The sequence below is a fragment of the Urocampus carinirostris genome, chromosome 20 (assembly GCF_059441175.1).
Source record: "Urocampus carinirostris isolate Australia breed hairy pipefish chromosome 20, RoL_Ucar_1.0, whole genome shotgun sequence".
NCBI classification, from domain to species: Eukaryota; Metazoa; Chordata; class Actinopteri; order Syngnathiformes; family Syngnathidae; genus Urocampus; species Urocampus carinirostris.
Genome location: NC_142368.1, coordinates 1,839,827 through 1,865,928, shown reverse-complemented (window position 1 = coordinate 1,865,928; position 26,102 = coordinate 1,839,827). Strand labels below are relative to the sequence as shown.

At 42.1% G+C, this 26,102-nt stretch overlaps 2 protein-coding genes across 2 annotated transcripts; one reads left to right on the top strand and one right to left on the bottom strand.

Annotated features, from left to right (window-relative positions):
* The first annotated feature begins 770 nt into the window (after positions 1 to 770).
* On the top strand, positions 771 to 11,367 carry hsf2 (heat shock transcription factor 2). The gene is made up of 12 exons (XM_088324601.1): positions 771 to 995; positions 1,107 to 1,215; positions 4,358 to 4,485; positions 4,574 to 4,698; positions 4,778 to 4,853; positions 4,925 to 4,986; positions 5,055 to 5,133; positions 5,203 to 5,336; positions 7,493 to 7,732; positions 9,010 to 9,109; positions 9,217 to 9,274; positions 10,755 to 11,367. The coding sequence occupies exons 1-12, from the start codon at positions 903 to 905 to the stop codon at positions 10,979 to 10,981; spliced, it is 1,431 nt and encodes a 476-aa protein (XP_088180727.1). The 5' UTR covers positions 771 to 902; the 3' UTR covers positions 10,982 to 11,367.
* Positions 11,368 to 11,380: 13 nt separating this feature from the next.
* On the bottom strand, positions 11,381 to 24,936 carry serinc1 (serine incorporator 1). Its single transcript, XM_088324600.1, has 10 exons — positions 24,768 to 24,936; positions 20,792 to 20,953; positions 20,536 to 20,729; positions 19,275 to 19,354; positions 17,728 to 17,865; positions 15,653 to 15,822; positions 15,476 to 15,566; positions 13,659 to 13,800; positions 12,963 to 13,184; positions 11,381 to 11,836 (listed from the first exon to the last, which is right to left on the bottom strand). The coding sequence occupies exons 1-10, from the start codon at positions 24,804 to 24,806 to the stop codon at positions 11,698 to 11,700; spliced, it is 1,377 nt and encodes a 458-aa protein (XP_088180726.1). The 5' UTR covers positions 24,807 to 24,936; the 3' UTR covers positions 11,381 to 11,697.
* Positions 24,937 to 26,102: the final 1,166 nt, after the last annotated feature.

The following is a 26,102-nucleotide window of genomic DNA, read 5'->3' as shown; positions in this document are numbered from 1 at the left end:
CTACCTTGGTCATATCCCTCAAGAGGGGTGGCCGACAGCAAGACAAACACATACAATAACAAAGAAAATAAAAGGGGAAAAAAAGGAAAAAAAACACACACACAAATTTTTGGGACCATATAGCAGGGCCCAACAGCTTTCACTGGTTTACCCCTGCCGCATCATACAGGTGCCCTGCCCATCCCTTACAACGCGTCCAAATATCCCACTATCCTTTCACAACACCTCTCCACTCATTCCCATCACCAACAATAGTTCGAGCTATCACTAGATTTCGACCTCTTTCCTGCAGTGCACCCATAACACCATTCATCCACGTCAATCGCGGCCTTCCTCTTGGTCTCCTTCTATAGAGTATTTACAAACTTCAAACTGATTAAAAGAATAAGTTAAACCCATGTACACAAAACAGGGCAACATTATTTAACAAAAAGAAAAGTGTGAGCGTGGAAAAGGTGACTATAATAACGTTTTTTATCGTCTTAATTTTAGATAAACATAAATAAGCTCAAAGAGCCAGAAATAATAGTTTTTAACACCTGCTTCCTGTAATGTTTTTTTTTTGTTTGTTTGTTTTTGTTTTGTTTGTTTGTTTGTTTTTGTAGTGGAGAAATAAATAATGGTATAGTATTTAAAAAAAGGATGGGGGAAAACAGTTAAAACCCGATAATAAAAATCGCAGATTTTTGTCGCCATCTTGAGGTCCCCATTCTTCGCGTGGTGTTCCACGTGAGGGGCGTTACGTAAATGTCTTTTCGACCAATCAGACTCGAAAACTTCAAACGGAAGTTGTAACAGCCACTTCCGCTGAACGGTAAACATTCGTCTTCTTTGACTACAACAACGCGAAAAAGGGACGCAAAATCCTCGACATTTTCGCTCAAAGTGCTCGAAATTCGGCGATGAAACACAACTCGAACGTGCCGGGCTTCCTCAGCAAGCTATGGACGTTGGTGGAGGACGCCGACACCAACCAGCTCATATGCTGGAGTCAGGTGAGCTAAGCTAGCGGCTAACGGTACGCATGTCAAAAGTGATGAAGAATAACATTGACATTTCATGAGATTTCTCCTCCATATTGATCTTTCTATTTTTGTGGGTTTAAGGGAGGGGACAGCTTCCTGGTGCTGGACGAGCAGCGCTTTGCCAAGGAGATCCTGCCAAAGTTCTTCAAACACAACAACATGGCCAGCTTCGTCAGGCAACTTAATATGTGTAAGGCCCATTTTTCTTTGATGCGAATCTTTAATGTTTAGATCCTTTACAAGGGCGTTTATGAAATCATATAAAAATTGAAGCAATCTGATCTCAAGTCAAGCAAAGACGTTTCTATGTCCAGCCCTTCATCACAGAGCGCCCCAAAGGGCTGCAAGCAATGTCGGTGAGCAACGCTTGAAACAACAGGGAGCAACCATAATCCCAAGTGTGGCAAGATAATTAATGATCAAACATGTCCAAAACTTCATCAGGTTACATTTTGCTGAGTTTCCGGCAATGCAAAATTATTTTTCTCTTTTGAATGAATGGACTCATGTACTATTTCAAAGGTTGTACGGCGTCCAAACGTCGTTTGTTCTTACAATTCTTTCACAAGATATCCATTTCTTTTTATTTTCTAACATATTTTGTTGCATAATATTAACATTTTGGGGGGTTTATTGAGTCGGTTGTAAGATACAGAACTGTACTTCATCACATTTTTTAGTGGAAGTACGATGTTGGCAACAAGATTCACTTGATATCATTGGAAATTATTTGAATGCAACACAAACTTTTTCTTTTTCTGTGTTTTTTTTCTACTTTTTTAAAAAATCCTTTTAAAAAAATCTTGTTTTTTTTTCCGAGCTGTTACTTTTTTCTTTTTGTTCTCTATTTACTTTTTTTCCTACATTTCTTTCTTTTCTTTTTTTCCGGCTTTTTTCTAAATTTTTCCTTCTTTTTTTTCTCTTCCTTTTGTTTCTTTTTTTCTCAGCTTTTCACTCCTTTTTCATTTTTGTATTTTTTTCTTTTTTGTTCTATTCCCCATTCATTTAAGTCATTTTGTGCATAATTCTACACAATATTTGGTCATGTTGGGATTAAAGAAGCAAAAACAACCCGAAGAGCCATTTAGGACCTGAAAGAGCCGGTTCCTTTTAGTGAGCTGAGCTGAAAAAGCCGGTTTTCGACTAACTCTACTAACTTTACTGAACTTCGTTCTACTTCGACTCGACTTCAAAATACCGCATTTAGGACACAACGTCGGGGGAACCCGTGTTTTTTACCTTCATGCACTGTAACTTTGACTTAAGTCGCTTCTTAATTAGCAATTTTTAGCCCTGATTTTTGTGCGCTGGCTCGATTTTCTTGTGCGCTGAGAATGTGCGAGCAGTGCGCGATTGCGCACTTGCGCAGCTTAGAGGGAACACTGGCTGCAAGTGTAATAAACTATAAATATGTCTTTCATCTTTACCTCAAAAAAAACTGAAGTGTTAACTATTGGTGCAGATAATTGTTGTGACTTGTACTTGGACACTGATCTGAACCTTGTCGAATGTAATAGCAACCAGAGTCAAAAATCTGGGCGTTATATATGATCCTAATCTGCTGTTCCAGTTACAACTGAGTAGCTTTTCCCATCTTCTCAACAATGCGAAAGTTTGCCTGATGCAGTCCCAATTCGATGGCGAGATTATAACTCATGCAGTGTTCATTTGAGCTGTGAAAAGTGATGTGTCCCGGGAACTCGCATGCTCAAAAATCTATGGGTCCCTACAGAGATCTATGGGGCCCCAAAATTTAGTCTTATCGAGGTTGAAATTGTAAATCAGCGACAAATATATCATATAAATCTATATATTCATTCAGTTTTAATCATCACAGTTTATTGGTAATACAAATCAGTTATCTCTTCAAGATATTTCAGTTCACAACAATATTATACATTATACAAATTAATATTGCTGAAATATTAATCCATACTTTTATTTATTTTTAATCATCACAGTTAATTGGTAATACAAAGCAGTTATCGCTTCAGATTTTTCAGTTCACAATATTGTACATTATATAAAATACTGAAAATACTGCCATCCACTTAACTATCTTTAGCAGTGAAAGCATGGCCAAGTCTTCTTTTTGATGTCGTATCCGGTTAATACTTGTCTCTCTCTTCCTGCAGCAACAGAATTTCTATAGCTAATTTGTGGTTTTCATTGTCATTGTGCCGATCCAATGTGCTTTTCTGAAAGATCGTATTGCAAAATGATTTTTGCGATCCAGTTTTTTTGTCACGCTGGGTACACGCATCACAGAAATTGTAGCCTCCATTATCATCCTCCTCATAGCGTCACCAGGAATATAATTTAGTCAATTTTGGCAGAAAAGTCCTTATCTTGCTCAGGAGTATTCTTTAATAGTCTTTCGTCGAATTGTTCGCTTCAACGCATGTGTTTTCTTTGCCTTCGCGATCTTCCGAAGAATTTCTCCGCCGTTTTTTCGTGCCGGAATTATTGCCGTTGTTATCACTTTCTGCATTAGTATCGACTTATTACTGGACTCTGAAGAAATGACCAATTTTGTGTTGATGTTCACCTTAACTCGACGACAAGCAGCACAACAATAACGTAATCTCGGAGCAACAAGATCTCGTTTGCCGAGATCGGCGTGCGGACGAAAACTCGAACCGCGAGACCAAAACAACAATGGCGGATCTGCCTGACGAAAAGTTTGGAGTGCGATAAATCTTTGTTGAAAAAATAATCGGGTAACAATGACAATTTTGTGTCAAAAATGTTGTGTCCCGGGGACGCACGTTGATTGGACACTATGCGTCCCCAGCAAAAATGATGCGTCTAGGACGCAGGCAAACAAGAACACTGCTCATGCGTTTTTACTTCTCATCTTAATTACTGTAATGTATTGCTCCCCAGCCAGTGCAAAATGTTGCAGTGAGACTTTTTACCTGACAAGAAAGTTTGTTAATATCACCCAACTTCAGCAGACCTGCAGTGGCTTCCTAGATGTAGTGTTAAGGTTCTGTTGCTTACAGAAAAGTTTGCATGGACTTCCCCCTCATATTTCCTATTTGATGGCGCCCCATGGTCCTACTCTCCTCATAAATTGTGATCTACTACTGATTTCAAGAGCCAAGAACAAACTTCAGACTCAAGACTGTTCTCCGTTCGGTACTGTGGAATGCTCTGCCCTCTGGGATAAGACCTACAACCTCAGTGGAAGTCTTCCTATCTAGATTCAAGACACACTTATATTCCTTAGCTGATGATTTTTGTCAACCTGGACTTATCGCAGGCCATCATCTAGAGTAGGGGTCTCTGACCTGTTGCCCTCATTTTCCAATTTTCCTCTAATTCCTCAGACGGATTTCGCAAAGTGATGCACTTGGACCAAGGCGTCATCAAGCAGGAGCGAGATGGCCTGGTGGAGTTCCAGCACGCTCACTTCAAACACGGTCGGGACGACTTGCTGGAGAATATCAAGAGGAAGGTTGGAGCTTGTTTTGCAAGTGTTCACTGCATCACATGCTTTTTTGTGTGTGCGTGGGTTTGTTCAGTGTCTTTTTTTGTCATTGTAGGTGTCCAGCGCACGTCCAGAGGAGAACAAGATCCGTCAAGAAGACCTTTCTAAGATTCTGGCCAGCGTTCAGAGCGTCCACAGCAAGCAGGAGAACATCGACGCCAGACTGGCAACGCTCAAGAGGTCACCGTCGACTCGCCAGAAGAGTAGGAAATCATCAATCCTGCAAATATTTGATTTTATGTGTTGTTCGTCTCGAAAGGGAAAACGAAACTCTGTGGACAGAGATTTCAGACCTGAGGCAGAAGCACGTCCATCAGCAGCAGCTCATCAAGAAGGTACGTGGAGGGAGGTCTCAGGACAAGACCTCGGCATGCGCTGACTGAGTTCTGTGCTTCCTTCTTGACAGATGGTCCATTTCATTGTCACCCTGGTGCAGAACAACCACCTACTGAACCTGAAGCGCAAAAGGTGAGTTCGCCGTCTTTTTTCATTTGGTCACGGAAGACAATGTGTGAGGTGTGTACGTTCTTGGGCAGGCCCATCCTTATGAATGGCAATGGGAAGAAAGCAAAGTTCTTTCCCGAGTTCTACGAGGACGGCGTTTGTGTGGAGCAGGTCAGTTCTGGTCTTACTATTCTGGACCTTAGCTCTATGCCACACTTGACTGACACCGGCTTTGTTTAGCCCCCCGTGGGTGCCCGCAATAGCGTGAAGGCCCCGGAAACATCCGATGACGTCATCATCTGCGATTTGACGGAGGACGCCGTGGATCGGGCCGCCGAGATCATAGACTTCTCGAGTGGGACCAACGAGTCCTGGTAAGTCGACTGTCGCGTATTTTGGGGTCTATAAAGGATTTGAATAGAGAAGCAATTGAAGGATTAATTTAGAGATCAAACTTAATAATTGTATTAGGCTCATTTGTCCTAAAATGTCTGGAAGAACCTCAAACTCAATCTCAAAATCCAAAGTGCGGTTACAAACACAATAGTTCCTTGCACTGTTTTGGAACTTCATTGTCTCATCTCATTAGCTGCACCGCTTATCCTCAGTAGGGTCGCGGGGGTGCTGGAGCCCATCACAGCAATCATCGGGCAGTGGGCAGGTGACACACTGAACTGGTTGCTAGCTAATCGCTAGGGAAAACAGCTCGCTCGTTCACACCTAGGGACGATTTGGACCGGCCAATCCACCTGAAATGCATGTTTTTGGAACGTGGGAGGAAACCGGAGTGCCCGGAGGAAACCCACGCAAGCACGGGGAGGACATACAAACTCCGCACAGGAAGTCCGGTAGCTGGATTTGAACCCACACAGGAGGTTCCCAAGATCTTAGAACTGTGCCGCACTGCCCCGAACTTCATTGTACTTTAAATCATTAACTCGTTTGTTCAAGAAAAGCAAGCACATTCAAACAAGGCAAAGTTGCTCTCTTGAATTGAAATACTTCCACAGACTGACGTGTGCGCCTCCTTTTTATCCAGTCTTGTGGATTCTGATTGGAGGACACAATAAACCACGTGCATGAAAAAGGTTTCCGATTGATTCCTGTCCGAACCACATATTTAAATGCAGTGTACAATGTTGGTCGCTAGATAGCATGCGAGTATAATAAATTAGCGATGGGGATAGTGAACTTTGAGGAGAAAAGCAAGTTCTCGGCTTAGAATTTGGGAGTCAATCTCTCCCAGGACCGAAATCTGATAATAATTTGGGAGGGAAAGCCATATTTTGACCTTGGAGGTACTCGTCTGTGAACACCAAGTGAAATCCTAAAAACACACACTTATTGAGCACTGTAGAAACACAAACACAACGATATAAAACATAAAATATATACTGGGTGTAAAATATAGAATATAGTTTAAAATGCATACTTAGACTATAGTTTCTCCCACAATATCAACACGACACAGAGAAGGACCATGATCACAGGGGACATGTTATCGAGGCTTTCATTTCCTTCTCCAGATGGTGAAAACGGCAACAATGCAATACAGTGCCTTGAGAGCTTGTGCCAATGTGTTTGCAAAAATAAAGTGAAATGAAATGATCTGCATTTCTATAGCGCTTTTCAAGTCAAGACTTCCCAAAGCGCTTTACATTGTGCTTCACATTTCCCAATAGCGGCCGTGCAGCCTTGTAAGGTGCTAACCTGCTTATTGGGGGTATTAGGGGTTCAGTGTCTTACCCAAGGACACTTCAACATGTAACACGGAGGAGCCGGGATTCGAACTGCGATCTTTTGATCCCAAGACGAGCGCTCTACCTCCTGAGCCACTGCCGCCCAAAAGTGCATAAACATTACTTCTGCCCGAACTAATACAGAATATAGTTGCCTCAACATAGATTGAGGTGGATTGGCTACGCAACCTTCATGTTAGCCATAGCATGAGTCTTCTGTTTACTACAAGATCGCTGGAACCGGAAGTTGTAATATTTCGCTTTATTTTTTTTCACTCAAAACTCAAATGAACGAGCAAATAAACTAGCTTTGTACTATATTTTATACACATATTATTAAAGAAAAACAATTGCCTAATGGGCAACATAAATGAATATTACAGAACAAGAGGGGAAGATAAGATTTTGGCTATCAAAATAAAATAGAGGAAAACAATACAGTTTTGCTTTTCCCAGAGCAAAATACAAATTTGAGGGCAGTTAGGCAAGTGGGTGTTATTCTAATCAGATTAATATTCCCTTTATTCCCACCCGTTTATATTTATTTACATAGCAAAATGCGTCTTTGGTAGTTCTTTGTTGGATGGTGGGGAAAACCGGTACAGGAGGGGGAGATTTGTGATTAGTGAGGGGCAAAAACTGTATTCTATGGTAGTGTTTCCATGCTAAATTACATCTCGAGGGAAGCAGTACACAGACCAGTAGAAAAATGAAACAAACTATTATATATGTTGCACAATGGATGCGCCAAGTAAGCAGACACCGGAAACATGACTGTTTTTTGTCCTCAGCGATGTGGAGATTGTGGAATTGGATCTGGACCCGTGCCCGGCGCCGGAAGCCGAGGCGGATGTCGGTCCCGCCCTCTTGCAAGACATCAAAGACGCCAGTAGGGCCGTGCCACTGCAGCCGAGCGGCATCCTGCAGCTCAACAACGTCTCGGCCCTCAGCCTAGAAGACCCGCTGAAGATGATGGACTCCATTCTCAAGGAGAACGGCGCCATCTCGCACAACATCAACCTGCTGGGAAAGTGAGTGGCCAGACACTTTTCATCTAAGATTTTGTTTCCATATTGGGTCTCTACATCCTGATCCAACTTTTTTTCTGGGTCAAAGATAAGTGTGTATTTTAGTAGACACTCAAAATAGGGAGAGGAGACATCAATCAATGTTGATCTTGTCTCGGTCGAGACATACCTAATTGGTATAATGGCGGCGCCCTCTGGCTGCGGCTGCATCGACCCGCTACAACGGGTCAGGTGTATCGACATTTCGTTCTGTGTACATTGTTACAAAGAATGACAATACAAAGGAAATTATTATTATTAATTATTATCTTGCAAAGAGAACAGAAGACTGCCGAAAAAAACTTGTGTAATATCCAGCTCAAAGGACCAATTGTTAACTTGATAGTTTTAACTAACACTCACAATAAGGAAAGAAGACATCAATCTAATTTTGAACTTGCAAAAATAAAGGACTGTACCAAAAAAACTCAAGATGAACAATATCCTGTTTGAAGGACCAATTTATGAGTTAAGTTGATGAGAAGAAATGCATGAATTTTGAATAAAAAAGTGGAACAGGAAAGAACTCTACCAAAACACCAAGATGTCAATGAATTGTGAACTTAAAAGGAGAACAAAAAACCCTCAAGATGTTCAATATCTCTTGGAGAAAACAATAAACCTACAAGGAGAAAAAGACTATAAAAAAAACCTCAACAACAACAATTGTAATCTGTTGTAAAGGTCCTCTGCGGAGCCTTTTTTAAATAAATCTCCTGGGTTACAAAAAGCAGATCCTCTTAAAGGGGTGTGGGTATCAAAGAATACCAACAGGATAGTCACTATAACAAACAACACTGGTGTCTAATGCAATCCCCTTTGCAGATGTTTAATGTCTTTCATCCATCCATCCATTGTCTTCCGCTCATCCGTAATGTCTTTCATAATAAATCAAATCTGCCTGACTCAAAATGGTTAGACATTATTTGTGCAGATCAGAATTTCACAGCCTCTGTTAACAACATGACTGTAAAGTCAAACTCTTTTAAAATGTCTCCAACTTGTCCCTTTTTAAAAAAGAGCTGGTGATTTTCGACCGTTTTTTAGTCTACACCATGCCTAAAAAGCCACCTCAGCTACATGTTCTTTCAAATAAGAGTTTTAACACTAAGGTTTTGATGCATTATTGTCCATCTTCAACTTTACTTCCTAAATGGGCAGTCTTAAGCTATATGTAACCAAACTGCATCTCTTTGTGATTGGTTAACAGTGATGTCATCACTTTTGTTCCCCATTGGCAGGCTGGAGCTTATGGACTATCTGGACAGCATCGATTGCAGCCTGGAGGACTTTCAGGCCATGCTTTATGGAAAACCGGGCATCGATGTGGACACTTTAGAGGTTCGAAGAAACCGTCCCGTTATCACGTGTTAATATTGCATATGGCGTGTTTGCTTTGCGGTTGTTGTGATTTACTTGAAACGTTTCCGTTTTTGTCTTATTCGCAGGAAAGTATCCACGCCAAACAAATCCCAGCACATAGCAAGTTGGCGGAAAAAGACACAGGTGAGTGCTGGCCCTTTTCTCCAAATGACCTTATGGCCAAGCCCCGCCTTCAAACGTGATCAGCCAATCACAGTGCGCGTAGCAAACTGAGTGGACTCGGACATGTTGAGTTATTTCGTCCATAGAAATGCATTGAAGTTTGTTAGTTTTGGTTAGAAATTTTTTTGGGCGTTTTTCTTACATCTCATCTCATCAGCCGTACCGCTTATCCTCATTAGGGTCGCGGGGGGTTTTCTTACATTTTAAAGTTTAAAATAATCCAACGTTGTGCATGGGGTACGTTCTGTCAAACAAAAATGGCAAAAATGTAACGATAACACAGTAAATCGTCACACATAGCAACATATTTGCATAACTCACTTTTTGGGCTGAATTAACATTTTCGTCTGAATCAGACTGCTTAATCTGCCCAAGTGCCCGAGTCGCTTAACAAATCATATTTCAGGTAACCAAAAATTTCATGTAGTGCAATATAGTAGCATTTAGAGGTAAGATCCTAGGCCAAAAACAGCCAGGCCTAAAATTTGTGTTGGGTCGGCCTAAAATGTCAATCATTAGTCGTGGGTTCCGGCCAGGCTTCTCCAGGGTTGGGTAGGGTTACTTTAACTTGATTACTTTTAATGACTTTTGGATGACTCCAATACCAAATGTGCTAATAAAAGACAAAAGAAACTAAATATGAATCTAATGATGACTCACAACACGTGGTAAGCTTTCTCTCCTGGCTTTGATCTCCGGCAAAATGAACATCAAATAGGACAGAAACAAAATAAAAATCAATCCAAACAGCTTGCCAACATCATTTTTGCCATTACTCCCCAAGCCTGCACAAAATTGAGTCATTTTATTCCTATTTAGTTTCTTTTGTCTTTTATTAGCATATTTGGTATTGGAGTCATCCAAAAGTAATTGAAAGTAATCAAGTTAAAGTAACCCTACCCATGGATACGAGGTATCTTTAAAGAGCGACGGTGTGTATTTGATTTTTCTTTTTGTTTACCCTTTCCGAAGCCACGTTTAAATCGAGATAAGTGTCTGTTTTCGATAAAGCTGTGGTGGTCCACAGCACCAACTCAACGTGGATAAAGTTAATAGGAACATCTACATCTGTGATAAGTATATACAGTATTTGAGGCAGTATATTGTCACTTTTCCGGAGAGAAATATAACGTTATTTATATCATTAGCAAACGCTACTTTGTGACCTTGTGTATATTTGCCTGAAGCTTTTCATCGACCTTCTCAACAATGAAATCATTATTGTAACTCCAATGCATCGTTTTGACTTTGAGATGATACCTGATCCTTCTTGGTCCATAAAGAATCAATTTCCTCCTGCCAAATGTCTCCAACTGAGACACTTGCCAGAGCGCTCTTCATAAATTGTTCAATCTTTGTCCGAGTGAGTAGAAGGGGCTTGGCCATAGCTAAATTGAGAAGAGCGGAGTGAAGACTTTTCGCATGCGCCATTTGTCTTCAGACAAGCAGTTGATCCAGTACACGTCCTGCCCCCTGCTGGCCTTCCTGGAAGTCGAACCCGAGGCGGAACCTCCGACGGAGCTCCTGGACGGCACCGACGCCTCCAAGCGGCCCAGCCAGAGTTCCCTGGTCCGGCTGGAACCGCTCACGGAGGCCCAAGCCAGCGAGGAAACGCTCTTTTGTCTACTGAGTCCGGCCTCCGTCGGCCTGGACCAGGAACTCGTGTGAGGTTTCGCTCGCGGACTTTAAGTTGTACTCGTTCGGGATTTGTTTGTTGTGCCCTTTGGGTTACGTTGCGAATGGTTGATTGTTTAAATCCAAACTCGTCCAGGTTGGAAGCTCACTGTACATTCTCATATTTATTTTCGTTTTGTTGTCGCTTTTCCACCTCGTTTCTCATCGTGCCACATTCTTCTATGCCGCAAGAGAAGCTTCTACAGTAACCCGAGACGATTTCCCGTGTTCTTTTGATGTTGGAAACTTGTTTTGCATCGTAAAAAAACGTCCACTTTTCTTTGTGGGATCAAAACTAGTTTTGCATTCCTCGTCCTTCCATTGTTTTCATCACGTGATTGTTTGTATGAAGCCTGGCAATTAAAATATGATGAAGCACACCGGCTCGATTGTTTTTTTTTGTCCATTCCATCTTTTATTGAGTCTTTATGACACGTAACATTTAAAATCTTTTGGATAAAAGCGGGGTTAAAATGCTTACAAGTGCAGTGTGCGGGAACACTAAAACCAAAGTCACAATAACCGATTACATTTCATTCGATTCTTAAGGAAAAATCATGCGGTATTACTCGTCGACCACAATGGAAAAGGTACGATACACTTCATATATTTACAAAAGCAACCGTAATAAGACGAGGCAGCGGTTAAAACGTGGAGCACAGAATAAAAGGGAATCTTCACCTATCCGCTGGATTTCGACTCGGCGGCGCTCAGTCGAAGTCGCGGTTGACCAGGACGAGCGGGGCCACCAGAGTCCAAACGTAGAGCGCGATGCAGATCCAGCTCGATGAGACCTTCACCCAAACTGCCGGCCACTTGCTCGTCATGGCCTCGTAGTTTGAGTCGGGGCTGGAAGGACAAAGAACTCACATGAGGGGATGCAACTCACAACTCTTAATAGTCGCCGAGCATGAAAACGATTCATCAAAAATTCATTTTTTATTAAATTTTGCACAAAGTTTAATTACCATATTCATTCGTTCATAACAGACATTTTTTACTAAGTCAAAGTTTGAGTGTGCATTATACACAAGGGTTTACGGTCTATATTACTGTATGAAATGAAACGATCTGCATTTCTATAGCACTTTTTAAGTCAATGACTTCCTAAAGCGCTTTACAATGTGCTTCACATTTCCCAATAGCGGCCTTGCAGCCATGCTTATTGGGGGTATCAGGGGTTCAGTGTCTTACCCAAGGACACTTCGGCATATAACACGGACGAGCCGGGATTCGAACTGGGATCCCTTGATCCCAAGACGAGCGCTCTACCTCCTGAGCCACTGCCGCCCAAAAGACGGAAAGAGAGACGGGATATCGTGAGAGGGAGGCTCGACGAAGACTAATTCGACAATAATTTGGCTAAATTCGATGGAATTCACTTAGTTAAATACTAGGTAGGCTGAAGTTCAGGGACAGGTCACGCTGATCCAAATGCGGAATGTTTTGGCTGGGGAATTTTGATAACTGGACTCGATGTTTGGAGAACAAGGCCCTGATGACGTAGAAACGCTTTCCTGTTTTAAGTTTATCCACAAATCGAGGCGAGGGGGTGGACCCCATGTGAGGGCTTTCATTGGCACGCCCATGGGAGGAGCCGGCCCACCAGCTTGCAGGAAAAACATGGGCAGAAGAAGAAAGGCAGAAGATTGAGAGAGGAGGCTTGACAGAGACTCGAGCGACACGAATTCGGCTAATTCGATGGAGTTCACTTCGTTAAATACTTTAAGAAAATAAATCTGCCCCCGTGTGAAAATGCCGGCTATCTTTGTTCATTTTCCCATTAAGAAACGAGCATGCATTGTTAGGAGAATGAAGTTTGTGTTTGGTTAATGGAGTCAGATAACAATTCGAACAATTTGGTAAACGCTACATTTGTAATATCGTTTTGTTTCCCTAACAATGGCGATAATAATGGAAAGTTGCAAGTCTGGCCACATGACATCCGTTCCCGGCCAATAGCAGCGCTGCTCACCTGTACCAATTGGTGAGAGTCATCATGATGTAGAGCGAGGCCAAGAAGAGCATAAAATGGAAGAAGGAATACGAGTAGGTGACGCCTTCCTTTTCGTTGTCTACGGCTCGGTTGGCCACGCCCTCTTCGGCGGTCTCCGACTGGGGGCCGTCTTCGATGAGGGCCGACTCGTCCGTGGTTAGCGTTAGCTTGTTCACCTGGGCGTTGGACGAGTTACGGATGCTGCCGGGGAGAGAGAGAGACAGGAGAGAGTGCGGAGGGAGCCAGAGTTAGGAGTGAAAGAGAGATACAAAGAAAGAGAAAGGAAGAAGGAGAGGGAGCAAAAAAAAAAAAAAAGAAGTATAGAGAAAGAAAAAGAGAGAAGGGGGATAAGAGGGAGAAAAGAGTGAGAAAAAAAGTTGGGGCATAGCCAGCAGGAGAGAGAGGAGGCAGAAGAGAGAGGAGGAAGTACCAAGAGTGAGAAAAAAGAGAGAAAGAAAGTGAGAAAGAGGGGGGAGAAAGAGAGTAAAATAGAGAAAACAACAGGGAATTGCAGAGTGAGAAGAAGAGAGATAGAGGAATGGAGATAAAGATGAAATAGTGAAATAGAAGAGAAAAAAAGAGGAAGAGAAACAGAAAGAAAGAGGGTGAGAGACAGGTAGTCATACAGGGGCGTGGCCACAACCACACCAAACGTGAGCCGCTCCCGCCTCTTACCTGGAGTACAGGACACACATGAGGAAGAGCATCAATCCCACAATGCCTTGCGCATCCCACCATTGGACGGGCTGGCCTTGGGGGGCGGGGCTTGTCACGTTCAACCCGATGATTCCCAGCAGGCTCGGGTTGCAGGTGCGATCTACGGGAGATTGACAGCGGCCATTTTGCCGGCATTAAAATGTCCGACAGTTTTTCCCGACACGTTGACTTCCAAATCAAACTTTTGATCACCGGAATTGATATATATATATTTTTTTTTTTCCTAAATTTTACATGTCCCAGTTATAATTCCCCACCCAGTTAGAATGTGCTCAATGGCCCCCCGAAAGGACTACAATTCCATAAATGCCGTTTACAGGAAGTGACATCATTCGATTGTGGCGGGAGTTCAACTGTGGCAAAGGAGTTAAGCTTCATATTTTCTCTCTTCTTTTTATTCTATTTTCAATGGGTCATACTTGAGGAGCCGTTTGGGAAACGGCTCTTCTCAGTGAGCAGAGCCAAATGAGCCGGTTTTCTAAATAGAGCTGTCCCCTTGGGTGCAACCAGTAGGGGGCAGTGACGCTTCACATGACAACGCCATAATGACAAGGCACCAGAACAGGCGTGTCGGCGTCATTTTCAGGGTCTCGAGCAATGTTCCCTGGAATTTTCCTTACGGGTCTGAGCGTTCACACAGAGTCGGTGAGCAACGCTTGAAACAACAGTGAGCAACAGCAATCCCAAGTGTGGCAACTAAATCATTATCAAACATGTCCAAAACTTGACATTTTGCTGAGTTTCCGGCAAAGCAAAATTATTTTACACTTTTGAAGGAATTGAATAATGTTCGATTGCAAAAGTTGCAGGGCTTACAAACGTCATTTTGTTTTTACATTTCTTTCACAAGATTTCCATTTCTTTTTATTTCCTGATATATTTTGTCGCATAATATCAACATTTTGGGGGGCTTATTGAGTCGGTTGTAAGATACAGAACTGTACTTAATTACATTTTTTTGTGGAAATACAATGTTGGCAACAAGATTGACTTGATATCATTGGAAATTATTTGAATGCAACACAAACTTTTTCCCTGTTTTTTTTTCTCCTTTTTTTAAAAATTCCTTTTCCTTTTTTTTCTCGAGCTGTTACTTTTTTTGTTCTCTATTTACTTTTTTCCTTTCTTTTATTTTTTTCTGGATTTTGCTTCTAAATTTTTCCTTATTTTTTCTCTTCCTTTTGTTTCTTTTTTTCTCAGCTTTTCACTACTTTTTCATTCAGGTATTTTTTTCTTTCTTGTTCTATTCCCCCCTTCCTTTAAGTCATTTTGTGCATCATTTTACATAATATTTGGTCATGTTGGGATGAAAGAAGCAAAAACAACCTGAAGAGCCGTTTAGGACCTGAAAGAGCCTGTTCCTTTTAGTGAGCCGAGCCGAAGAAGCCGGTTCTCGACAAACACTACTAACTTCGACTCGACTTCAAAATACCGCATTTAGGACACAACGTCGGGGGAACCCGTGTATTTTGACCTTCATGCACTGTAACTTTGACTTAAGTCGCTTCGTAATTAGTAATTTTGAGGCCTGATTTTTGTGCGCTGGCTAGATTTTCTTGTGCGCTGAGAATGTGCGAGCAGTGCGCAATTAGAGGGAACACTGGTCTCGAGTCAGACTGCCGAGAAACATGGCAACAACCTCAGGCTTTTCACCCAAAATTCAAGCATTTTCCTGACCTTGAAAACACAACATCAAAAAAAAATCAAGCCTATTTGAATATTTTAAGCACCATTTTGTTTTAAAAAATTGAATAGTGTCTGTTGCAAAATCTCACCGGGTTCGTTGGTCATGGCGGACCAGGTCAAGTACATGGTGTACAAGGTAACCAGGGACGACTGCAGCAGGCCCGACCTGGGCTGGGACTCCTTCTCTCGCGTAAGAAAATCAAAAAAAGAAAAGAGCACATCGGTCAGGCCCGACGAGTCGAGCTGGGAGAACGGGAAGCGGCTACCTGGATCTGCGGCAGGACGGAGATCACAGAAGCTCCGAGGCACAGCAGCATGTTGATGCTGATGAAGACTTTGTTTTCCGTGCAGCCGTCGGCGCGCGTGTAAAAAACGTAGAAGAGGACCACCGCCGCGAACGACAACACGTAGTTGAGCGCCGTGACCGACAGCAGGGCTGCAAACACACGCACAAAAGAACAATACATTTTTTATGGACGGCGACCCTAACAAAACTCCCCAGAAGAGGGCGCAGTTTGCCTAAATTGAACATTCTAATAATCCAGTAAAATTCACCCTAAATCTCATTCCAACACATCCCTAAAGTAAATTGAATGCTGTTATTCAACTGGTTGGAGAATCTGGAGCTGAAATAATTACCGTATTTTCCGCACTATAAGGCGCAACTAAAAGCCTTGATTTTTTTCAAAAGCTGACCATGCGCCTTATAATACAGTGCGCCTTATATATGGATCAATATTAAGTCGCAAAGTCTCGCAACTAAGGCAAGCAGCCGCCGACTCGATTTTCCCCCGAAGGCAAAGTCGTCCGCGGCGTATGCTGGGATTTATATACCGGCGTTTCATTTCCTAACCAATGTGTCAATCATCATTTGAATCAGTCACTATTGGCTTAAGTTATTCTGAGGTAAAGGGGGCGGATCCTTTTTTATCATTTACAGGCTCGCAAGCAAGCTTTGAGAATGTTAAGGGGGTAAGAAGTTGGACTGAACTATCTGACTGTTTTGTCCACGTTCCCATTGTAGCGCCTTATAATCCGGTGCGCCTTATGTATGGAAAATATAGGACCAAAAACTATTTTTTGGGGGTGCGCCCTATAACCCGGTGCGCCTTATAGTGCGGAAAATACGACCCGCGAAGCTCTGAACCCTCGAACGTGGAACCGCCAAGTAGCGAGGTCCCACTGAGACAAAGGGAGAGAGAAAGCAAATAAAAGAATGGGAGATGAAAAGGAGAAAGAAACAGCAAAAATGAGCGAGTGTGAGATACTTAGAGAGAGAGAGAGAGAAAGAAAAAGAGTGCAGAAGAGAGAATGTGAAAAAAAACATGGCTGAAGAGAGAGGGAGAAAAGAAGTGAAAGGAAAAAAACAGCGCAAAAGAGAAATAAAAAAAGAGGGTGAGAAAGAAAGAAGAGAGTAAAAGAAAGAGTGAAAGCAAGAAAGAGACAGATAGAAAGAGAAAAAAAAGAGCGTGAGAAAGACATAAAATGAGAGGAAGAAAGAGAGAGGCCGCTACAGTTGTTTTGTGAGTGGCACCTGGCTTTGGCGACACCAAGTGGCCATATTTCAAACTTCAACTCATGGGGGAAAATATGTAAGTAGCCGACTAAAGTTGAGGAATTATTCATATTAATAAAGGGGGTTATCATTTTTCTAGACGGCAACTCTAACAAAGCTCCCCAGAAGAGAGCGCAGTTCGCCTAAATTTAACATTTTAATAATCCGGTAAAATTCACCCTCAATCTCAATCCAAGACCCCCAAAGTAAATGAGAGATGAGTGTAGCACCTTAGCTGGTCAACAAATGGGACAATAGCATGAAGCTTTACTTGGTCCCAGGTCAAATTGGATCACAAAGTGGCTATTTGGAGACGACCAGTTTCCAACATTAAAAAATTTGCAACCATGTATTTCAGTTTGGCCAATTTTTAGACATTGTGAAAGAGTTGTAAATGTTGCATTTCTCTTTCCAGAAGTCAATCCATGATTGTGCACACTTGCGCTTGAGAATTGTGCAAAAAAAGTGATCCCAGGTTGCATTCCAAGGATATGTGTGGCATGACCCGTTTTACTGATTGGTTGCGTCGTGAAAACACGACTTTGTTTATCAACAGTCAGAACATTGAAGGGACTAATATTGACTGCTGCACTCGTTGAAGTGGTCGCCAACACCTTTGCGATCATCCAGTTCACACGAAAGGGAAAAAAAAACGAAAGAATAAGCTACATCCTATCGTAAGCCGAGGTGTGTAAGTTGGAAGTCCGGAATTTTCGGTCAATCAAAACGGCGGCATAGAGAAACAGGCCACGCCCACCCCCCAAACGTCACCGCCCGGTTACGTACCTGCGTACCAGCAGCGCGAGTTGCCTTCCTCCATCTTCTCCACCCAGGATTCGTTCCAGGAGTGGGCAAAGTCGATGAGAAGCACCAGCTGGATGAGGATGAAGCAGAAGGCGCCCGCCATGCCCACATAGAACCAAACTGGGCGGAAACAACACAACCACAAGTTCACCGGGCCGGTTCCGAGTCCGACTGGACCGGGTCACAGGACTAAGAGTCAAATTGGACCCTTGTGTTAATACAGGGTTCATACACCTTTTTTCATGGTCAAATTCAATTTCAAACACTTTCAAGGCCAGCCTATGAATTTTCCCAGGACCTTCAAAGGAAGAAATCCAGCAGTGTACAAAAAACGTTTTTGGGGTTGACTTTGACGACTAAAATAACGTCGCTATCTTGCTGCTAGCAAATTCTTTCTGCTGTTTTGAGCTGTTCCAAATGTTGAGCTACATCTCTAATAAAAATCCTGCTTGCTATTGGTTAATGAGATATAAGAACCGCCATGTTGTTTGATGTCTGGTATTTGTTTGTGTCACAAAGATGCCAATATACTCTTGGGTGAACTACCTCCAACAATGCCTTTCTCTGCATTCAGTTCAGAATCGTGTGTGCTTCATTTTGTACAGTATTTATTCGCTATAAATCCAAGACTAAAGTGATGCTAAAAAAAGAAGCGAAAACATGATAACCATGAAAATGAAGCTTAAAATGATCCGTTCAAGGCACAAAAATTGCTAGCCAAGCCACGTTGCATGGACATAACTAATCAATTAAGACTATTATTAGAAACAAGGTAAGTAAGGAAATCTTTTAAAGGGTAAGACATTCCTGGCAGGGCAGCACGGCGGCGCAGTGGTTAGCACGTGTGCGGCACAGTTCTGAGGTCGTGAGATCAAACCTCCTGTGTGGAGTTTGCATGTTCTCCCCGCTTGCGTGGGTTTCCGCCGGGCACTCCAGTTTCCTCCCACATTCCAAAAACATGCATGTCAGGTTAATAGGACGGTCCAAATTGTCCCTAGGTGGGAATGAGCGAGCGAATTGTCTGTCCCTGTGTGCCCTGCGACTGGCTGGCAACCAGTTCAGGCTGTCCCCTGCCCGCTGCCCTAAGATAGCTCGGATGGGCTCCAGCGCCCCCCGCAACCCTACTGAGAATAAGCAGTGCAAATAATGGATGGACAGACATACCTCGCAAGTTTAAAATCGGTTTTAATTCAAATCTGCTGTCTCCCCCTCCTCTTCATCTACCCGCAACTCCACTACGCCAGCTGAAGCCACGTCACACTAACAGCAATTCAAATTTATTTTTTTGTTAACATTTATAACGATTCAAAACATGTTTTAATCATATAAATGTTTATTGTACATCAGTAGTCAACTATCTTGTTATTTTAATGTTTTAATATGGAGCTTTCAGAAGGCATTATCTAAGAGCTTTAAGTTTCTATCCCTCCCATCTCTTAACAGATTCCTGTTGTATTTTTTTCCTTTGTTTACAGTCTTCTTTTCAAGGTGTCACAAGTAAACAATCAAAGAAAAGAGGGAAGTCATACCGGTGGTGAAGGGACCCTCAGCGATATAAAAAGAAGCCGTGGTGATGGCGACGGCGGCTGCAAACTTGAAGAACCAAAACCTGCAAAAAAAACACACACAAAAAAATACATTGAGGCCTAACATACCTCCAAAACCACCTCAATCTTTTAACACTATTATTCCTTCTAAATTGCATTTTAAACTTCTTCATGGCCTCAATTTTCTCGTTTTATTATCAAATTGGATTTTAGATTACCTTCTCAATAGAGTACAGTCCGTTCGCGTTGGTGGGAAATATTCATGTTCTATTGTCCTGAAAAATGGTACGCCTCAGGGCTGTCCATTGTCACCAACTTTGTTTTCCCTATTCACCCATGATTGTCACCCCAATTCTGACCATTCACTAGTCGCTAAATATGCAGACGACACCACGGTTACTGGCTTTGTTTCAAATGGAGACGAAACTGAATACAGAGCAGAAATTGATTTACTTTCCACCATCTGTTATTGAACGTGGGTAAAACTAAGGAGATGATAATAGATTTCCGTACTAAGCCTCCCCCGCATGTGCCACTGTCAATTAATGGTAGTGAGGTTCGAACTGGTCCTTTCATTCAAGTTTCTGGGTACTTACTTGTCAGCTGACCTCACATGGACTGTCAATGCTACTGATATTCTAAAGTCAGCCGGACAAAGGCTCTACTTCCTTCGTCAACTCAAATCATTCAGAGCCCGTCAATCCATTCTAGTCAATTTTTATCGTGCTATGATTAAATCTGTTTTAACTAGGCCAATCACAGTTTGGTTTGGTCGCGTCAATCAGAAAGAATTGTCAAAGATGGAATCAGTAGTGAGGACGGCAGAGGAAATAATAGGTACTGGCCTTCCGTCCCTGCAAAGTATCTACATCGATCGAACCAGAAAACGGACACTAAAAAGTTTTTACCCTTCCGCTATCCGTATGTTCAACGGGAATTGATTTAAGTTATTATGTATAGTATTATTATGCCAACGGCGTTCCTTCGACCTATTCTACTCTAGTCTTGTTATTTACATATTCCTTCTTTTTAAACTATTCTATATCATTACCTTGTATTATACACTACAATATCTTTTTTACTCTATCCTTCTTATTCTTTTAAATCTATTACACTATCATTATTGAGAGTCCGCGTGTCAAATGATTCCTTGTACATATCATGTTTATGGTTTATACTGGTTGAATAAATAAATACAATCGAAATGTTTTAGAACAAACAGGCGTGGAGGACACATACTCACCCGTTATGGAGCGCAGCTCGGGGGTCTTTGCTGCTCTTGACTTTGATCATCAGCAGAGAGAAGAGAAGGAAAAACATGGCCATGCCGAAGCAGACGCGGTACACGGCCTTGTAGCCCACCAGCACGTCGCAGTTGACGTGGCCCTGCACTCCGGGAATGGAGGTGCCCATGCCTCCCTCGCAGAATCCCGGAATCTGACCCCATAAAGTTCTCATGAACATCAAGCGATGCGTGGTGAGTGGTTTAAGGGCGCTACCTTCTTGAGATGTTCCTCCATGCCCGGCATAAGCATGATGCAGGCGATGCCCACGCCCAGCAGGAGGAAGAAAGCGTAGATGAGGCGAGTCACAGTGGAGTTGTTGCCGCTGGGGCAGCAGCGACACAGCAGACAGGGGGCGCTGCCGCACAGGCAGGGGATCTGCGCGTGCCAAGGCAAACATTTTGTTATGCCAGTGGTTGGCGTTTGGACTCTACCTGAGGCAGGCATTCTCCTATCCATCCATCTATCTATCTATCTATCTACCCATCTATCTAGACATCTACCCATCTATCTAGACATCTACCCATCTATCTAGACATCCATCTATCTATCTATCTAGACATCCATCTATCTATCTATCTAGACATCCATCTATCTATCTATCTAGACATCCATCTATCTATCTATCTAGACATCCATCTATCTATCTATCTAGACATCTATCTATCTAGACATCTATCTATCTACCTACCCATCTATCTAGACATCTACCCATCTATCTAGACAACTATCTATCTATCTACCTATCTAGACATCTATCTACCTATCTAGACATCTACCTACCTATCTAGACATCTACCTATCTATCTATCTAGACATCTATCTATCTACCCATCTATCTAGACATCTACCCATCTATCTAGACATATAGACATCTATCCAGACATCTATCCATCTATACATCTATCTATCCATCTAACCTACCTACCTACCTACCTACCTACCTTGGTCGTATCCCTCAAGAGGGGTGACCAACAGCAAGACAAACACATACAATAACAAACAAAATAAAAGGGAAATTTTTTTCCAATTTTTGGACCATGGGCAACCCAAATGCCCACACACCCAAACCAGTTGGGCACCTCAGCACCTAAGTTGGTAATGCTTTCGTCCCTCCAGATGAAATGGGACACAAGAAATGTCAGGGTGACACAACACACTCTTCTGTTCAACATTAGAGGGCGACAGCTTTCACTGGTTTACCCCTGCCGCATCATACAGCTGCCCTGCCCATCCCTTAGAACGCGCCCAAACATCCGACAATCCTTTTACAACACCTTTCCATTCATTCCTATCACCAACAAACATTCTCCTACTTTCACCATTTTCATGCTACACTTTACACAAATAAAAAACCCGCAGGGGCGAGCATGACATCACTCTCCAACACTCCCCCCCTAAGATTTTATCTTCGAACCTAATGTTTTCCACCCCAACAGCTCTGCTAAAAGTAAGCTAAAAGCAGATGGGCGCAGTGGAAAATAAAGCACACTGGTTCTTTAAACTCATTTGGGCATCGTTAACACATACTTAATAAAGCCAAAATTGTCTTGGGATCAAGAGATCGCAGGTTCGATTCCCGGCTCCTCTGTGTTATATGTCGAAGTGTCCTTGGGCAAGAAGCGGAATCCCTAATGCCCCCGATAAGCAGGTAGACGCCTTGCATGGCTGACTCACTATTGGTGTGTGAGTGTGTGTGTGAATGGGTAAGTGTAAAGCACATTGTAAAGCGTTTTGGGAGGTCTTCATTGACTTGAAAAGCGCTATGGAAATGGAGTCCATTTACCATTTAGCATCTTGATTACCCTCAAAACGTTTGGAGGCTGACTTCCTATTGGTGTGTGAGTGTGTGTGTGTGAAAGGGTAAGTGTAAAGCACATTGTAAAGCGCTTTTGGAGGTCTTCATTGACTTGAAAAGCGCTAGAGAAATGCAGTCCATTTACCATCTTGATTACCCTCAAAACGTTTGGAGGCTGACTTCCTATTGGTGTGTGAGTGTGTGTGTGAATGGGTAAGTGTAAAGCACATTGTAAAGCGCTTTTGGAGGTCTTCATTGACTTGAAAAGCGCTAGAGAAATGCAGTCCATTTACCATTTAGCATCTTGATTACCCTCAAAACGTTTGGAGGCTGACTTCCTATTGGTGTGTGAGTGTGTGTGTGTGAAAGGGTAAGTGTAAAGCACATTGTAAAGCGCTTTTGGAGGTCTTCATTGACTTGAAAAGCGCTATGGAAATGGAGTCCATTTACCATTTAGCATCTTGATTACCCTCAAAACGTTTGGAGGCTGACTTCCTATTGGTGTGTGAGTGTGTGTGTGTGAAAGGGTAAGTGTAAAGCACATTGTAAAGCGCTTTTGGAGGTCTTCATTGACTTGAAAAGCGCTAGAGAAATGCAGTCCATTTACCATCTTGATTACCCTCAAAACGTTTGGAGGCTGACTTCCTATTGGTGTGTGAGTGTGTGTGTGAATGGGTAAGTGTAAAGCACATTGTAAAGCGCTTTTGGAGGTCTTCATTGACTTGAAAAGCGCTAGAGAAATGCAGACCATTTACCATTCCTCTTACAATTGAAACCATCAACGACAAAACAGGGGACAGAAGTAAAGACATCTTAAGCTAAAGTAGTCGTATATCTGAGAGAAATTTTATATCTTGAAGTTGAAAAATAAAGTATTAAATTGTTGTACACCACAGGTGTCAAACAGGCGGCCCGCGGGCCAGATCAGGCCCGCTAAGGGATTGAATCCGGCCCGCGAGACAACACTCAGAGAAGCGCAAGAGAAAAACAAGCTGCAGGTTGAAATATGTCCACTTGATGTTGCCAAAGCCAGGTGCCTCGAACAAAGACACTGTACTTGTATTTCTCTCTCTCTCTCTCTCTGTCTCTCTCTCTCTCGTACCCCCTTTTCTCCCACTCTCTGTGTCTCTCTTTTTCTATCCCTTTGTTGCTCTTTGTCTCTTTCTCTCTCTGTGTCTTTTAACTTATTTTGCTCTTCCTTTTTTCCTGTTCTCTCTTTTCTCTTTCTTCTTACACTTCGCGCTTTCTTTTCTCTCGTTCTGTCTTTCTATTTCTCTTTGGATTTATTTTTCATCTTCCTTTCATTCCCCCTTTCTCACGACTTCTCTTTTTGTCTCTTTTGTTTCTCACGGCTCGCCCTCCCTCTCTCCCTTTTTCTTTCTTTGTCCCGCCCTCTTTCCCTCTCTCTTATTTCTTTACTTCTCTCTCTCTCTCTTTTCCACCCCTTTTCTCCCACTCTCTGTCTCTGTCTCTTTCACTCTCTGTGTCTCTCTTTTTCTCTTCCTTTGTTGCTCGTTGTCTCTTTCTCTCTGCGTCTTTTAACCTCTTTTGCTCTAACTTCCTTTTTTCCTTCTCTCTTTATACCCTTCACACTTTCTTTCTTCTTTTCTCTCCTTCTGTCTTTCTATTTCTCTTTGGATTTTCTTACTTCCTCTCCCCTTTTCCCCCCTCTCTCACGACTCGCTCTTTCTCTTATTTCTTTATGTCTCTTTTTCTTTCTCTTTAATCTAGTAGTCCGGCCCCCGACAGAATGTTTGTTCTAACGTGTGGCCCCAGAGTTCAAATGAGTTTGACACCCCTGTTGTACACTAAAAGTAGGGCTCGGTGAAACAGGGGGGGTTCGGTAGCTCCAACGGGGTAAAGAAACACCATGTTATGCAATCACGCTTTTAGATAAGCATGCATATTTTGAGATCGTATTCTCGTGAGTGTGACTGCGGATCAAATGATGTAAACAACCGCCATGTTGTTTGGCATCTTCTTGCGGTGAGGCAAGAGCGGAGCCTGCTTTGTTGAAAAATGACGCCAATGTTGTTTACTTTTAACTGATTGGAACGAAATAAAAATAAAAGATAAACACTTATATGATTAATCAAACCGAAAACATTATGCGCAATAGATCACGTCACCAGAACCACGATGACGTCACAATAGATTTATCACAATTAAATCATAGTATCCCTTTCTAGCTTTCTTTAACGGGAAATTTGATATCATTTGCTGGCTAAAAAATACAAACGTAAAACCAATTAAATTTCAAACCCGAATTGAAACCGAACGAAAATCGGCGTCAGTGTTAAAATGGGCCTCGGCGTTTGTTATTACGCAGTGACTGGGCCGAACCAGAAAAATGGAAAAAATAAGAAAGAAACAAACGAATTTCGAGAGACATACCCAGCTTGCCATGGAGCACAAGCCCAAAACGGCTCCCATGATGAGCCCGATCGAATTTTGTTCGCAATTAGAAGATGGACGATCGTACTAGAACTGGACCGACAACAACAGAATCTTCTTCTTCTTCTTCGTTGGTTTGTGTCGTCAATCGTGCGCAGGCGCGTTGCTGTTTTTCACTGGACAAATGGAGTACTTCATGTTTTCACCTCGCTAATTTATTTCTTGGTTATTTTTAGGACTTGGGGGTATTAATGCCAGACTTTTGAGAGCTACAGTAAAAGTCGAGGTTATTTTTGGTTTTAAGTATTCTATTACTTGTTTGCAAAGAGTACCACGTCACATGTCATTGTAAACAATGTACTCAGCGTTGTAATCAATTCTATTCTACGTATATATTAAATTTCCCTACGGGGATAAATAAGGTATCTATCTATCTATCTATCTATCTATCTATCTATCTATCTATCTATCTATCTATCTATCTATCTATCTATCTATCTATCTATCTATCTATCTATCTATCTATCTATCTATCTATCTATCTATCTATCTATCTATCTATCTATCTCTCTCTCTCTCTCTTCTCCTTTCTATCTATCTCTCTCTCTCTCTTTTTTCTATCTATCTATCTCTCTCTCTTCTATCCATCTATCTATCTATCTATCTATCTATCTATCTATCTATCTATCTATCCATCTCTCTTCTCCTTTCTATCTATCTATCTATCTCTCTTCTCCTTTCTATCTATCTGTCTATCTATCTCTCTTCTCCTATCTATCTATCTATCTATCTATCTATCTATCTATCTAGCTATCTATCTATCTCTTCTCTTTTCTATCTATCTATCTCTCTTTTCCTTTCTATCTATCTATCTATCTCTCTTCTCCTATCTATCTATCTATCTATCTTCTCTTTTCTATCTATCTATCTCTCTTCTCCTTTCTATCTATCCCTCTTCTCCTATCTATCTATCTATCTATCTATCTATCTATCTATCTATCTATCTATCTATCTATCTATCTATCTATCTATCTATCTATCTCTCTTCTCCTATCTATCTATCTATCTATCTATCTATCTATCTATCTATCTATCCTATTTCTCATCTCATCTCATTAGCTGCACCGCTTATCCTTAGTAGGGTCCCGGGGGTGATGGAGCCCATCCCAGCAATCATCGGGCAGTGGGCAGGGGACACCCTGAACCGGTTGCCAGCCAATCGCTATCCTAATTCTATTCTATTCAATTCTAAACAACAACAGCAAGCTATGAAATTAATTATTTCGTCCAACTTAATTAGAGCTGCCTTTTTTGTCATAAATAACAATGTAATTA